Source organism: Neovison vison, chromosome 1 (assembly GCF_020171115.1).
Source record: "Neovison vison isolate M4711 chromosome 1, ASM_NN_V1, whole genome shotgun sequence".
Lineage (NCBI taxonomy): Eukaryota > Metazoa > Chordata > Mammalia > Carnivora > Mustelidae > Neogale > Neogale vison.
Genome location: NC_058091.1, coordinates 313,481,465 through 313,498,240, shown reverse-complemented (window position 1 = coordinate 313,498,240; position 16,776 = coordinate 313,481,465). Strand labels below are relative to the sequence as shown.

Genomic DNA, 16,776 nt, shown 5'->3' with positions numbered 1-16,776 from the left:
ATTTTTCTCTATGCCAGTGGGCAGTGCCCCCGCCCTGGAGCCACTCCGTCCTCCTCCTCCGCTGGGCTACTCTGCCCCAGCTCTGCACCCTGGCCTCCCTCCCTGGTTTGGACCGTTTCCTGGACCTGAGCCACCTTTCCTCCTTTGCATGCTGACTCCGCCCTGAAGCAGGGCAAAGGAGAAGCCTACATCATTTCAAATGTGTGGGCTGACTTTGAAAGCCTAGAACCTGCTTTGTGTTCTGCAGTACAAACTTGCAAACTGTCTTCTCTGTGTAAGGGGCCCAGGATCTGGACAGGAAGAAGGACCCAGAGATGGAACGTCAAAATTCTGCTAACTGTCTAAAAAGACGTGCTGAAGGGTCAGAGTGTGAGGTTTTTCAGGACAGGCTGGAAGCTCCTCCATTACCGCTCAGGACAGTGCGAGAAGCATGGACTTCTTCGAGCCTCCTGGACGGTGTAAGACAGTTGAAGGGAGACCTGCTCCCTCCTGGGGGCAGCTAGCGGGGATGGGGCCTGCCCCGTGCTGGGCCGCCAAGAGGGAGAGACACAGAGCAAGCAGATGTCACGGGAGCGAACAAGCAGTGAGCCAGGCGCTCCGGGGAACAGAAACTGCGAGCCAGGTGACAGGGAGGGAGAGCAGAAAGCGGGGTCAGTGGCTAGGACAGGATCATCTGCTCTAGAAAGGGGCGTGTGATGAGTCTTAAGACATGAAAAGACGGAGAAAATCATGGTGTTGCCAAGACTGTCTGATCAGCTGTGCTTTCTTCTGCAAATTGACTCCTTACGGTGTGCGTTGACCTCCACGGAGTGTCTCTCCCTGCTAAGAGGGGCCTGCCCAACGTCTGAGGCAGCTAGAGTTGAAAGATTTAATTTGTCTTACTTATTATACATTCAGTTTAATTTCAAATTCCACATTGTGCTGAAGGATGCGATCCCATCTGTACACTCGCCAAGTTTCAGAAACACCAGCCAAACCCACTGGTTCTTTGGAGGGAACAGGTGGAGAAAGCAGGAGATGGACACACGGATGCTTGTGCTTTGCGGCAAAAATCGTGAATTCAGATTCCCCCCAAAATGAGGACTCACTTATCGGGAGTCAACGGGATCATTTGTATCCTGGGGATTTCACACACCCACAGCTAGTTTTGCCCATAAAAGCAATGCTAATTACACCAAAAACTAATGAGGGATTCTATGTTGGCTAATTAAATTTAAATTAAAAAAAAAAGTCGCATTACAAAGGTGGTGATAAATGCTCTGGTCCTAGTCTGTAAAATAGTTATCATGTGGTTACCGATTTGGAATTTCATAATCTGGGAACTTGGATTTTTTCGTCTCACAAAGATAGAAGGAGACAGCTGAACAGAAATTGCTCAATAACGGAGTCATGACATTAATTAGTTGTACAGGGCAGGGTTTTCCACTTGAATCTGTCCCAGGGCATTAAGCACAGTACAAACTGGTGTTTGTAACAGTGTAGACGAGATGCTTTATCTCTGGAAATTATCCAGACTTTCCCCAGATTCTTTTGCAAAGAGCAAGACTGGGTTCTCCTCTCCCATGAGCTTTTCGAGGCTGGTGAGCAGTTTTTCTGGTTATTCAAGGTACTTACAAATGAGATGCGATATGGGAAAACGGAATCAGATTGGTCACAACAGATTTACTGTGCAGTTTTTGGCCTTCGGTCTGCAGAAATGCTAAATTCTGTTCAAGAGATGCAATCTTTCTTCTGGAAGAATCACTGGAATAATTTCCCATGCAAATCGACTCGATTTGGAAGCAAACGTTGGAGCAAGGGAAACACTGATGTTCGTGCTGGATTTGGTCTTTACTGACCTGATACTGCCAACTCCACTTTTCCATTTTTTTTTTCATTTAATATGTATTATTTTTCATTTAAATGCATTAAATTCCATTCATATTGAAAATTTCCTAAACTTACGGAGCAATCTGTACATCCTGGGCATTGTTCTCCGTCCTTCATAAATAGTATCTTCCCTCATCCTCTTACCCACCTGGAGTAGGTTTTACCTTTATTGTGTCCACTAGAAGGACGGGAAAATGAAGTCTCCTTCAAGTTAGGAGACATGCCCAGGGTCCTATCCTGGCATTCTCCACCTTATATCTTCCTGACAAAGATTTTAATTTAACTCAATGTTGATCAAATGGTTAATTTAATATTTAAGTTTTCTTTAGAAGTATATGTGTACTTTTAAGTGCATATTGTTGAATTTTACTTCCACAACAGAATCTTAGACTTTGGTCTTTGGTATTTTTTCCTTTATGTATACCTGACACTTAGTTCCAAGGGTTAAGATGTTGTTTCATAATAAGCAAATTTTATCTATTTGAAGGATTTTTTTTTATGTTTTCTCTTGTCCCTCCTGTGCCTTCTCATTTTCATTTTTCTGTTGTTAGTCTCTGTCTTTTTTCTATATATTCAAAATCTCATTATTTTTCTCTCTTCATATATTCTTCTTATCTTTGCCACCAGTATTATAAAAGGATTTTAGCTTCATTCTCTGATACTTGAAGTTATGAATAAAGGAGCACATGTGTATAAAGCAGATTCTTTCATCCGTAGGATAGCATTTCAGGAGAATTTCATTTTGCTTTTTTCTGCCCCTTCTTCCCTTTTTCTTGAAAATATTATGTGGAATATGAAACCCAGTACTTTTATTAGCCTCATTTAGTTATACATACATAGGCATATATGCTGACTTTGTCCATAATTGCCTTTGTAGTTCTGTAATGTCAAAAGTTATCCAAACTCCATTTACCTATTTTAAACACTCCTCATGTAATACCATATCTTCCGAATAATAAACACATTAGTATCTAGATCTCTCCAAAGCTGGAAGAACAAAACAAACAAAACATACCCACGATATTCCAGGCAAATGTATCAACAAAATGCAAGTCAGACACATCCTGAGAAAACACCAAGACGCGGGTTACTCCTAAGAGGACCCAGGCTGAAGAGCAAAACAGGTTACCGCGAACATAAAACCAAACTAGCTTGCAGACTTGCTCTCCTCTGCAAAAGCAAATACCAGATCACAACAGTGATAGGTTTGAAAGGGAAAAAAAAAAAATGCCATGGTTTGGGCATTTAATTCCAAGCCCCCCTTGTCATGACTCAGGGAACAGAGACACATTGTACTGTTCATGCCTGCTGTCCCTCCCCAGTGACAGTCAGACTTGCTCCAACCTTCCATCCTCTTCTTCGAGGACACGCTGCTCCACAGTGACCTCCACTCCTGTGGTTGCCGGGGGAGGAGGGGCGGTGCAGCCCAGAGAGATCGGTTCAGCTGGAAAGGTCCTGATGGCCTGACTGGACACAGCAGAAAGGACACCAGGTGACCTTAAGTTTGGAAGCTGGAATTGTCATTCAGGAATTTCCTGAAGGATTGACTGTGTGGTTACATTTGGGGGAAAAACAAAGGAACTGGCAGGGGAAAGGAAGGAAGGAAAATGGAAAAGAAGAAAACTGATGATTATAAAAGGGAAATGAGAGAAGCAGTAGGGGTGTTGGGTGCACCCTGGAGGGCCCCAGGCCAGCCCCAGGTGGCAGGTGCCAGCCCACAGGTAGGACCTCAGACTCCCTGCCCGGCTGGACTACACCTGCTTCTGGACCAGGCAGCGGGGGTGGACGGACACTCACGGCTATGTGCCGGGAAAAATGCGGACAGCAGCAGCTAGAAGCTGTCCAAGGAATGTGACTGTCACTTAATATCATTTGAATCCATTAATTTAAAGAATGAGGACCATGTATTATATGACACCTACATTTCCTTGTTCTAGTAATTCATTCCTAATTCATTAAAAAATGTGTCTCCTCCAGTTGGGGAAGAAGAGGACGGCTCTTCCCCACGCGCTGTCCGAAAAGCAATATTCTGGGTATTTTCTTCTCTGATGGTGCCTCCTCCAGACTCACACTGTTCTTGTTTTTCCTTAAATTTACTAGGAACAGCTTCCCCATTCCTACACAATGACAGCCCCGAGCGACGTTTTCTGCCTCTGCCCTGCTGTTGTCAGGACCCGGTCCGTGAAGGTGCTGGGACAGGACGCATTCCAAGAATGGGACATGTTTAACAAGAAACTCCTTCCAATAAGAGTGTTTTTGAACTTTTGTTCCATACGGTTAAAGAACATGCTCCCTCCTCTCTTCTTGAGGGGAGCTCTGGGAAGTGGACTTCTGGGGCTCATCTCCATCCCCTCTGCCACTGCCACTCGGTGTCCCCAGGAAAGGTCACTCATTCAGCTGGGGAGTTTGAAAGAAGAAGCCAGGCCTGATGACCCCTCCTCGCCCCCTTCCCTCTTGGGAGCTTGTGCCCCTCATTTGGTGGGTCCCTGTGGTAGTGCCTAGATGGAGGCCTTCAAAACCGGGGGGCGGGATGGCTGGAAAGCCTGAGGTTTGGGGGAGGGGCACACTGAAAGTCCAGGGACCTTGAGGATATCATCAAGGGCAGCAAAAGTACATGTGGAGAACATTTGGGGTGGGCTTTGGGGTTTTGTTGTAGTATTGGAGGCCCCACAGGCTATGCAAATGTTTGGTTTGGCCCAACATTTCCTTCAGGGGACCAGGTCCCGGAGAGCACGACCAGGCCCACAGGCAGCTCCTCAGTGTCTTTATCAACGATTTCTCTTCCAACCGCTCTCCCCGCTTGCTTCCCAGATCCTCCCTGAAGCCTGTGGCCTCTGTCAGGTCAAGACACTGTGGAGAGGCCAGCTGAGAACTTACTGCTCCTCGTGAATTCATTTTTCTACCTGTTTACAGACGCGGCTTGTTTAGTGGTGTCTAAGGACAATCAGGGTGACATAAGGAGTGTTTCATTAAGTTCAAACATTCAAGGCAAAAAGCCTTCTTCATTTCTAGTTAATGCATTTACCGTATTTTTCTTACCTTAGGGAAATGAAGCCTGGTCACTGGAGGCTGATTTTCTTTGCGAGTTTTCCTTTGGGAATTTTACAAGGCTGTAAAACCTGGAACTCTGCTCCATATTCACTGCTGTCTTGGCAGCATGTTGCGCACTTAAAATATCTTGATTATTCTTAAATTGTTCTCATTTGTGCAATCATCTACTTTGCAACTTCTGCAAATCCTATCTCTTAGATAAACTTAGTGTTGTTCATTTGTCCACAAAGCCATCATCACATGCTGTCCAAGCCACTGTCATTTCTCACCTGTTTTCTGATCAATTATCCACATTGATTGACCATCTCTAGCCTGATCATGTAGAATCCCTTCCCTACTCTGATTCTACGACCCCCAAGGAAACCCTGTTCATCCTGTGCCATGATCTTCCTGGTCCATTCAGGAAAATCGGATGAGTGTCCCACAGGAGGCAGAGGCAAAGAAGGAGCTGGCCGTGAATAAGGTGTGTATGAGTTGAGATCCTTCAAATCTGTTGGCAAAACCAAAGGCAGAAATGGGAGAAACACTGGCAGCTGTGGCCACAGAGAATGACAATTTTTAAGTTCTAGAGAGATACAGAGACCACAAAAAAGAGCAGACGGTTGCTTGGCAAAGGCATGTTGGAGAGGCGAGTAGGACCTGACCCAGAAGAAGCAGGTGTGACCCCAGGAAGCAGATCATGCCCACCTTGATGGCGGCTTAAAGAGGACGCACAGGGTCTGCTGAGGCAGGTTGCAGGCAGCCATCAGTGCAGACAGCTCCTGCCTGCGGTCGGTCGAGAGCAGTCAAGCCTCCTGAGTCAGAAGGATGGGGCGGTAGGGGGTTCCTGAAACAAAAGGCTAGGAAGGGAGGGTTGGGAAGAGAGGAGATAGGTTACTTAGTTCGAAATCCTCTTCCCTGAAACATTCTTGCAGCCATTTTGATTTGGGGGCAACTTTATGTTTTTGAGGGGTTTCAACATGACGTCCTTCAGGAGGCAGAATTAAGTTTCTTGAAGCTGTTGGTACTTCCTGTCTAGAAAAGGACTTGCCTTCCATGAAACAAGAACGTGGAATCTGGCAGTAGAGGAGACAGAATGGAAGGGAAATGCACAGAGAGTAAGTTACTCACTTATCAAGTACTCACCACTCTTGACTTCCGACTCTTGATTTCAGGTCATGTCATGCTCTCAGGATCATGAGTTCGAGCCCTGCATTGGGCTCACACACCGGGCATGGAGCTGACCTCAGATTCTCTCTCCCTCTGCTCTTTTCTGTCTGTAAAATAAAAAACAAAAGAGAAAAAAAAATCTATGTATAATAATGACTATAAACCTATCATAAATAATAATTATAACACTAAATCATTATATTTTATATAATAATCTAAACTAATAGTTGAGCTAAATTTCTAGGTGTTTAATGATAAAGGGAAAGGGGCTTATTAATGCCACGCTTTACATGTAGGAATCTAACCTTGTCTGTTGCATTGCTTCCCAGTTTCCCGTTGGCTTCTTGCTAAGAGTTAAGTCTCAAAGTAAGGGAGGAGACCAGCTTCCGGAGCGGAGCCACTAGCAGACTCAGCCTCTAAAAGTGACACTGAGGCCCTGGGGCTTCTGATGGACCCTTGGGCTCACAGACCAAAGCTGTGATAGCCTCTTAGCCTTAGCAAGCGGCTCGGGTCCAGCCCGGACTCCCGTGGGTCTCCAGAGGAAACACAGGGCCTGCACCCCACCTGGGGCCCACTCTGGAAAAATGGTTATTCCGGCAGCTCCTGATTTCCTAAATTGCACTAAGTCAGACTTCAAGGTCAGCTCTAAATGTCAGATTGTCCACAAGACACAGGCCCTGCCCTCATCTTTCACTTCGGGAATTTAAGTCTTCTGACATCAAACACGGCCTTTTCTTGTTTCTGAATATGCTATTGTCTCACACTGTGGAGATATTCTTTCCACTTGTAAGCCTATAAAGCCTCTTTTAGAAAAGGACTGTGGGGCCAGACCCCGCTGACCCCACCACAAGTCAGGTGAGAGAGCAGAGATCTCACCCCACCCCCACTTCTGATGCCGATTTCGAATCCGGTTGTTACCTGTCAGATGGCTGTGGCTTGGAAGGCCCCACTCTGCAGGTTCAATTAATTTGCTAGAGTGGCTCACAGAACTTAGAGAGACATTTTACTCCCCAGGTCACTGGTTTATTATAATAGAATGTAAGTCAGAAAAGAGCCAGATGGAAGCGAGGCATTGGGCAAGGTCGCGGGGAAGGGCACGGGGCGTCTGTCCAGTCTCCGAAGCTCTCTGTTCCTGCTTCTCTACCTGTTCACCCTGGGAAGTTCTCTGAATCCTGTTCCTTGGGGGTTTTCATGGACCTTCATTATATAGTCAGAATTGATGAAATCACTGGCCATTGGTGATGGAACTAAGCCCCAGATAGAGTCTCCCCTTCCAGGAGAGAGAGGGGGTGGGGAAGGGGGACTGAAAGTTCCACCCTTCTACACACAAGGCTGGCACTCCAGGCCTCCAGCCCCCTGCAGCCCATGCAAAGTCACCTTGTTAGGATAACAAAAAGCCCCTTTGGGGGTCTCTCTCTTAGGAAATTCCAAGGATTTTAGGAGCTCCATGGCAGAAATGGAAAGACCAACTCTGTGTATTTTATTGGAAATCACAACTCCCATCCCCTCCACCTTGTTTCAAGGCCTTTCTCATACCCAGGTCAGCAGCTCCCTCTGCTCCGGTCCCCACCTGGCCCCAGGCCGGAGTTTGCTCGGTGTCACAGAGGACACGTCCCTGGTCTGGGATGAGCATGGAATTCAGTGAACGCCTAAAAGAACTGGAAAACACTGGTCACTGTAAGGGATACGGTTTCTTCCAATGGAAAGAGACTCATTGGGTATTACTCAAAAAGAAAAAAAAAAAATCCTAAAACTGAATCTTTTTACACCAACCATTATTCTTTCATTCCATCTGTTTAAGCACATAAAAAAGAACCCCTGGGTGTCTTCAATGTGATCTCAGCTAGACTTGGAAAACCTGATCCCCGTGCAAGTTACATTCAACATAATTAGCAATAGTTCGAGATCTGTATTTCTCAAGCACGTGAGGCCCTGGACTCAGGACAGAAGGAACAGCAGCAGCCTCCTGCCTAACCCAAGCCAGACCCCGAGGCCTGCCCAGCCCCACCAGCCTCTGGTTCCCCACCGGGAAGCTCCTTGTCTGGAGCTGCAGGAAGGGGAGGTGACAGGTGTTTTGAGGACCACCCCCAACGCAGCCCTTTTCATAAAACTCCCGTTTTCATTTTAAGGAGTGTTTTCAAATAAATGAATATGAGAGAAAGAGAGAGAGCCTGCGAGCCGGTCGCTGCTCAGCCTGGGGGCTCATCTCTCCAAGCCCCAGATATCTGGCACTTCCAGACTGCCAGCGGTCAGAAGCCCCGACAGGCTCAAAGCTGGCTGCGCCACGGGAACCAGAGACACCAGTCTCTCCCCCTCCACTTTCCTCTCCAAATGTGCAAAACCCGCAAATCCGGAATAAAGTGAATGTAAGGGACACTGGAACCACAGAAATAGGAGCCCAGCCCTCCAGGGCCTGCAGGAGGCATGCGTTCAGGGAGGAAAGGGGCTATCAGTGGAGCACAGTGACCACAGGCAACGCAGGTGGGGAGAACACGCACTGGCACAGATGTGCACACCCACACAGGTAAACACGCACACGTGTGCACGTACAGGTGTGTACTGGGGCGCATCCGCACTCACATTCAAACACACACATACGTGTTCACACACACTATCACAGGACAATGTGCTCACTGCCAGATCAGGGCTTAAGCCCCTGGGGCTCCCTGGGCCCTTGCAGCCCTGCCCCCCAGCGGGGCCCACAGGGATCCCCACCACCAAGGCCTCCTAATGGATTGGCTACACTCGGATTCTCAGCAGCGGGGGGCACACAGGCTCTCCAGGGCGGGTGGCCTGGGGCCAGGAGCGCCTGGACATCCCAGGACTGACCAGGAGACAGACATGGCTTCTTCGACCCCCCTGCCCTCCCATCACCTCCGGAGCCCAGAGCTACACCCTTTGTGCATACCCAGAAGACACACCAAGCTCTGGGCGCCGCCGCTGTCCCGCACTTGATCTCCCACGTGGAGCGGGAGGGGCAGGCCAGTGGGGCCCAGGCGCCGCCCAGCCCGCTCAGCCGCGGCAGGTGTCTGGCCCTGGGGTGCGGGCCGGGCAGGTCCCTGCGCGGGGCAGCGCGACTGCAGGTTCGAGGGCACCTGTAGGGTGGCTTCTGCCGCTCACATTCCGAGCCTCGGGGCCACCGCCCAGCCGCAGGGATCCTCCCCAGCCCCCCTCCCATCGGTTTCACCCCGCCGCCCGCTTTCCTCCGCCTCTGCCCTCCCCCTTCTCTCTCCCCTCCTGCCCTCTTCCTCCGGCTCCCCGCCCCCCGCCCCGCCGACTCCTCCAGCTCCCTGTCTCCTCCCCTGCGCTCCCCTCCTCGCCCGCAGCTCTCCCACGGTGCGGGCTGGTGCTCCGCCCCCGCCCCCGCCGCCGCGGCCGCGGCCGCCCCTCCGCCCCCCCGCGCCGCCCCGGGCCGCAGTGATAACCGCGCGCGGGCGGCGGAGGCGCCGCGGGGAAGCTGCTGCGCGCCGGCCGGCCTGGGTCCTCGGTGCCCACTTGCAGCCGCCGGGCCGGGGCCATCCCGCGGCCCCCGCCACCTGGAGCGCCCCGGGATGGAGCGGCGCGTTCTCCTGGCCCGGACGCCGCGCGGGCGCGGGGCGTGGGGCGCGAGGGGCGGCCCGGCCCTGCGGGTGCCCGGCTGCGCTGCGCTGTGCGTGCTGCTGCTGGCGCAGGTGGCGGTGCAGGTGAGTCCCCGACGGCGGGGGCGGGGTGCCCGCGGCTCCCCGGCTGCAGTCCGGTCTCACCGAGGTGTGGCCGCTGTTTTCCAGCAGGCACCTGCGTGCTCCGTGGGACCCGCGCTGACCTCGCCGGGGAGCCCGAGCTTCTGGCGTCCACCAGGCTCCGCGGCGCGCCCGGACTGGATGGAAAAAGACGGTAAGTCTGCGGGGAAGAGGGGTTCCAAGTCCTCCGCAGGTAGCGCTGGCTTACCAGGTGCCGCGGGTGACCCTAACTCCGGAACTGGCCCCGGGATGCTGCCTCGCTTTCCCCCCTTCCAGCGAGCGCCGGGGAGTCGACTCCCACCAGGGCTGGTGTGGTGTTCCCCGTGAATCACTAACGCGCACCGGCGTTATTGCCGCGAGCGGTAGGCGAAAAAGCAAGGAGTACACACTTAATAACATTTAAAAAGCAAGGAATTCCTCCAGAGGTTTTACTAATTCATGCATTCTGGAAATTAGAAAGCTCATACTCCTCCTCTCCCCACCCCTCCGCCCCCTCCTGATCCTCCTTAGGCTTTTTATTTTAAGATCATTTATTTATTTGACACAAAGAGAGAGAGAGATCACAGGGGGGCAGAGAGACAGGTAGAGAGAGGAGGAAGCAGGCTCCCCGCGGAGCAGAGAACCCGATGTGGGGCTTGATCCCAGGACCCTGAGATCGTGACCCCAGCCGAAGGCAGAATCTCAGCCCACTAAGCCACCCAGGTGCCCCCTCCTCATCAGGCTTTTTAAATCGAAGCCTGTCTGTATACCCTGACTACAGAGCAGGAGACGGGAGAAAGCCGTTTTTGCTCAGTACTGACGGTGTTAGCATGAAAGTGGGTATTCTTGGGGAGTTGGGACATCATTGAAATATAGTGCATGGGGGTGCCTGGGTGGCTCAGTGGGTTAAAGCCTCTGCCTTCCGTCCTGGGATCGAGCCCCGCATCGGGCTATTTGCTCGGCGGCGAGCCTGCTTCCTCCTCTCTCCCTCTCTGCCTGCCTTTCTGCCTACTTGTGATCTCTATCAAATAAATAAATAAAATCTTAAAACAAATAGAAATACAGTGCATGGGACGGGTCATTAGCGTTTGGAGACATGCTGGGCAATGCCCATACCTTCCGCTGTGATTTGTCACACAAGTCTGATCCGTTTGCAATGTGTGATTTTACTCATGCTGTTGGCAAGTGGCGATTGCCAATTTCACTTGTCCTGGGGATGGTTGTCTCTGCCCTCAGCCGTCTTAGATGAAAGGGAAGGCAGGTGTGGGATGTCAGCTGCTGAGCTCTATCCTTGCAATTGTTTCATATTAGCACTTTGCAACATTTCCAACAAGTGTTAGTATTTTAGAGGAAGAACAAGATTTGATGATCCTAATGTATTTTCAGAAAGTCTAGAAAAATGAATAACAAAGTTTTTAATATAGTTGTCATATAAAGACAGGAATCTGACACATGCATTAGCTGTTTGAATAAAGTCCTGCTGAAGGAGGGCATGGACGTCTGTAAACACAGCGGGAGGCGGGGATCGCTGAACAGAAGACCTTAAGGACCAGCAGAGGGCGCTGGGTGTCAGTGATAGGAAACACTTAGAAGTCACTTTCTGCTCTGTAATTGCTGGAGAAAGGTAATTATCAGTCTACTTAAAGGTCATCTTCTTGGGCTTGGCCTTGTCTTCTTTCATGTTTCTCTCAAGGAGCATTCCACAATATAATTATCCATATTGGATTTGCCCCTCCACACGCACTTCTGAAAGAAGACATTTTTCAGTAAAAATTCTAGTTTTCTAAAATCATGAAAATTCCTGAAGGTCTCAGGAGATTTCTCAGAGGACTGTGTCGCATTTTATAGAAAATACGTTTTCTTTAAGGTAGAAGCAATATAGACAGAGAACCTTTTCCAGAAGGAGAAGGCAGAGCCTTCCTGCCCAAGTGAGCTTCCCCTGCTCCGCACCAGGACAGACTCCTGTGAGCTGGACTCCAGCCTGGCTGGTGTGGGGCTTGGATCACCTGGCATCTAGGCTGGTGTCACACGCCAAGTGTTGCCATGACAACCACATACCTCACTTGGTCAGAAACTGGAGGGGAAGGTGTGAGCCATCATCAGTGCAGTCCTAGCTTAGTGGACACACCCCAGCCTCCTACCCACCTTCTGTGTGTTGGAGGTCTTTATTTTTTTTTAAGTTTTTTAAAGATTTTATTTTTTTAGTGTTCTAAGATGCATTGTCTATGGACCACACCTAGTGCTCCACGCAATCCGTGCCCTCCTTAATACCCACCAAAGGCTCACCCAACCCCCCATCCCTGCCTCTCCAAAACCCTCAGTTTGTTTCTCAGAGTCCACAGTCTCTCATGGTTTGTCTCCCCTCCGATTTCCCCCAATTCACTTTTCCTTTCCTTCTCCTAATGTCCTCCATGGTACTCCTTATGCTCCACAAGTAAGTGAAACCATATGATAATTGTCTCTCTCTGCTTGACTTATTTCACTCAGCATAATCTCCTCCAGTCCTGTCTATGTTGATACAAAAATTGGGTATTCGTCCTTTCTGATGGAGGCGATTGGAGGTCTTTAATGATAAATGGCCAAGTGGAGAAAATGGGTTTCACTAAAGGGCTTTCATCGATCTTACCGGGAGAAAAGAGTCAGCTCAGTAGGTTCCTTGTCTCCCTGTAGAACAGTAGAGCCCAGGTGCACTTCATGTGACTGCTGCATATCTAGGTATCTTTTATACAAATGGATTTTGGAATCACTCTTTTTTGGCCAGAAGGTTATTTCATGCATAATTCAGGCTGTGATTGCCAGTTTTCCTGTGTCTGAAGCAGTTCAGCAGCGGGAAAGAGAATGCCCTCTATTCCTTTTTTTTTTTTTCTCTTTTCTTTTCTGCCCTCGATGCTTGATGCCACAACAGATAACAAAACTATTTTCAGACATTAAGTACGCCCGTTTCATTTTGGCTGATTCAGAATTGTTTTTCCTTAGTGGGAGATTTTAATGCTTTTCTTCCAGATTTGCCTTTAAAAATAAATATAGTGGCTCTTGTTGAGAGCCAAGAGATATCACATATTTGTTAGCGTTTGATTCTAGACTAAGCTACGCTTCCAAGGCAAGATTTAGAAGTTCTCTCGAAAGGGGTTTCATCATACATAATAGAACTTTTGTTTCTGTGTGTGCATTGGAAAATGGTATTGATTTGCTCTCAGACATTCGGGGAATGTGAGACAAGGTTGTGTCTTTCAGATTCACCTGTGGGGTGCTTGTCAATCTTTAACGGCAGGCTCTTGGGAGCCCGGATTGAGGACTTTTCTGGTTCCCATGGGGTAAACACTCACAAGGTGGCTGCTTCCAAGATATGGATGTGATGTCACTGAGTGCTGGGGCAGGAGGCAAGGTGCAGATCTGCTCTCTGCAGCTGCTGTGAACCAGCCCTGCGTGCTCAGGCAATCTCTACCTCATGCATTCACTGTGAAACCAGAGTAGTCTTGGACTTGAGGTTGTGATCAGAAAACCTCTTGAAATCAAGGAGTTTGGACCACCAGCTGGAGCAGCCATATGGGAAGTTTTCCTCCTTAACCAAGGGTGTAAAGGACATAGGTCTTACCTAAAGGATTCTCAAACAGGAGTGCCTGGGAGGCTCAGTCCCTTAAGCGTCCAACTCTTGACTTCAGCTCAGCTCATGATCTCAGGGTTCTGGGATTGAGCCCTGCACTGAGGCCATGCTTGTGGGAGCTGGCTTGACATTGACCCTCCGTCCTCCCTCCCTCGCCCCTCCCTCCAGCCCTCCCCCAGCTCTTCCTTTGGAGCATGCTCCCTCTAGTTCTCTCTCTTCAAAATAGGTAAATAAAACCTTTAAGAAAAAGGTAAAAAAATAAAGGATTCTCAAAGATTTATTTTCACACTATTTTTTTTCTTGAAATCATGAGCCAATTTTTGTGGGGATTATAATATGAAAATATAAGCTCAAAAATTAATGTTTTCAGTCCATTACAGTTAGGTATTGATTTATTTCCAGATAGCCACATGACTATAACGAAATGTTATGCTTATTTTGTTCATCCATTGAATTCTTCAGTGATGACCTTTTTCACATTCACTTGTACATACCCAAGAATACACATTTGATAGAAAGGACTGTTGTGGGACTAAATCCAGACCCCCTCGCCTCGGCGGTATTACCGTTTTGTCCCTGGAGTCTGTCCCGTGCACTGAAGACTGTAGCAGCCTCTCTGGTGGGGTCCGTAGATCCCAGGAACACCACTGTCCCCCTCCCACTCCGTGGCAGAGGGAGATGTCTCCAGACATTTGTCTCCCGGGGTGTGGGAGGGGAAACCCTCTGGTTGAGAATCAGTAGACTAAATTGAAAAAACGGGTCTTCTTCTATCACAGGTTCGCTTCCTCATTCTTCGGAACCGATTGTCATCGGTCACAAAGTGTGGCTTCACTGTTTGTGGAGCCGGTGGCCCGGGGCCAGCCTCTACTAGTCCTCCAGAGCTGATTGTCACTTTCCTTTAAGTTTGGCAGAGCTGGTCACTGAAAAATGAGATATATAAAGTTACAGGGAAATCAGTCCTTTTAAAAACAAAATTAAAACATGCAAATCTCATCCCTGACATTTTTTGGCTCTTATCTGTGCGGTTCAGGTTCTTTGCAGACATTCTGTCTGTGTGAGGGAGACGCTGCGCGTGCCCAGGTGCGCCACTGGGCGGCTCTTGCACACTCCGCATTGAGCGACATCACGTTGGTGCTGGAGATCAGCCGCGGTGGGGAATGGGCAAATGCGGGAAAGCGGGCCGTTTATTTTTTTCCCCTGAGATAACAGGTCGTCTAGTGTTTATCAGTAGGACCCTGTATATGTTTATGTAAAAGAGCCTTATCGGGCACGATTTTGAGAGTAGATACTCTATGTCCCCTCCAGATAAAGGAAGCATGTTATATGTTCTCCAAAACAAGGTCCTAAGAATATGGCTTATATCATCTGGAAACAGTTTGATTTTTTTAAGTGGTAATCATCTTTTTATGTTTTAATTTGCTGATTAGCCAGTGTTTGGAAGACTCCACAGCCCCTGTTGGAATGGACACGGACTTGGAGTGAGGGGGAGAGGGTTCCCCTTAGAGCCCTGGGCGGCATGGTGTCTGGGCAACAAGGCCACGTGCACCAGCCTCCCGCCTCAGTCCAGGAAGCTGGAGATGCAGAAGGCAGTGGGGGATCCCAAGGTGGAAAGGCAGGCATGCGTCCCCTGTCTCTCAGCGTGGCCTGGGACGGGCTGCAATCCCAGGCTTACCCCAGACGAGCAAATCCCTGACTTGCTTCCCCCTTTCTCCTGCTGCTGCACACAGTTTAAGCAGGTTTGTTTCATTTTCCTGGTTTCCCAAGTAGAACAGGAAAGAGGCCCAATGCATTTTGTCCTCTGGGACACAAATGCCCTGCTTCGCTGTAGATTTTGATGGTTGGCTGTCACGTGGTCTGTCCCAACGTGCTGTCCGTGGTACCTGTTGATCCCTGCATGGCAGGACCAGGCCCCTGGGGTCGGAAATCGAAGCTCTTGCCCAGAGGACACAGCCTCCCTGGAATTGCCGAGGCCGGAGCTGAGCCTTTGGTGGTTATCCTGTCCCGGGATCGGTTTTGCCGCCGGGCCTGGACACGCACCGCCACCGGCTTCAGCGTGGGGGGCTCCCGACAGGACCTCACCACCCGAGGCCTGCTCTGCCTCTCCCAACCCACCACGGCCATTTCTGACTGGCACTGGCCGCCTGCTCTGTTCCAGCGTGAACGTTCCCTGTCCCTGACGGCACAAGGACCTATGCACAGACACTGCACTGAAACAGATTGGTTGTAGAGAAAACCTCATTTCTCCTGAAAAAAATAATTACCCAAATACTGCTTATTTCTGACCAAATGTCATCTCTGTGTTTTATCTTATGACTCCCAGAAGAATGTACAAATCACCCTGAGGCAGGACAGGGCCCCTGTTAGGAGCCTATTACAGGCTCCTTACGGCACATTTCGTAATGAAAGGGGCTGTAAAGCGTCCTTCTGTGCTTTCCACAGAGAGGGAGACAACTTGGATGTATGCCAAAGCCACACTGGGACATCATCAGCTCCTGATGCCCTGCAAGCCTGTGGGTGCCCTGAAATCAGACGGCCCCTTATCGACATTAGAAAAAAAAAAAACATGTATTTGAATGTGTTTTTGGCTAGCACACTATGAATCGGAGCGGGCAGGAGACCATGGTGCACATTGAGGAAGACCTTGAGTGGTGAACTCCAATGACGTGCCGGAAACTCGGGCCAGGAAGAGGGTGGGCGGTGGTGTTCAGTGGGAGCAGACTATGAAGGAAACATTAGCATCTGGAATATGTCTGCATACGGATTGTAGGATTCCTTGATTTAACAATTAACTATTAAAATATTAAACATCAAGGAATGTCCATCATAGTTGTCCTTTTTTTTTTTTTAAAGATTTTATTTATTTATTTATTGGACAGAGAGAGATCACAAGTAGGCAGAGAGGCAGGCAGAGAGAGAGGAGGAAGCAGGCTCCCCGCCGAGCAGAGAGCCCGATGCGGGACTCGATCCCAGGACCCTGAGATCATGACCTGAGCCGAAGGCAGCGGCTTAACCCACTGAGCCACCCAGGTGCCCCATAGTTGTCTTTTTAACTGCTTTCAGAGAAATGGTTGGTATTTTGAAGCTAAAATTTCTTGTTAGCACAATGAAGATTTTTGTAAAAAAAAAACAAAAGAATGACTAAAAGAATATCTAGAACCATGAATGATTACATGTTATCATGAGTACAAAGTAAAATTTATGAGATATAATCCTAAAGGTCTGTTTTTAGTTTTCTTTAGCCTATGATCCAGTTTTCTTTTGGAGTGCCTAGATATTGCCGGATTGGAAATAACACATTCTGGGGGCAGTGGAGACTTCCCTAAAGGTCACTTGGAAGATTTTCACTCCTGACTCTGGTTGTTTGCATCCTACAGTATGGATCTGAGGTCAGCTTGATGCTTAAAT

General features: G+C 49.1%; 1 protein-coding gene across 1 annotated transcript in view; it reads left to right on the top strand.

The window, feature by feature from the left end:
- ADAMTS16 (ADAM metallopeptidase with thrombospondin type 1 motif 16) overlaps positions 1 to 16,776 on the top strand; it is a 176,818-nt gene that overhangs the window by 20,426 nt on the left and 139,616 nt on the right. Inside the window, exons 3-5 of the mRNA XM_044233985.1 lie at positions 8,982 to 9,152; positions 9,396 to 9,752; positions 9,840 to 9,942. Of these exons, the coding sequence (XP_044089920.1) occupies positions 8,982 to 9,152; positions 9,396 to 9,752; positions 9,840 to 9,942 (631 nt within the window). The remainder of the gene's footprint in view (positions 1 to 8,981; positions 9,153 to 9,395; positions 9,753 to 9,839; positions 9,943 to 16,776) is intronic.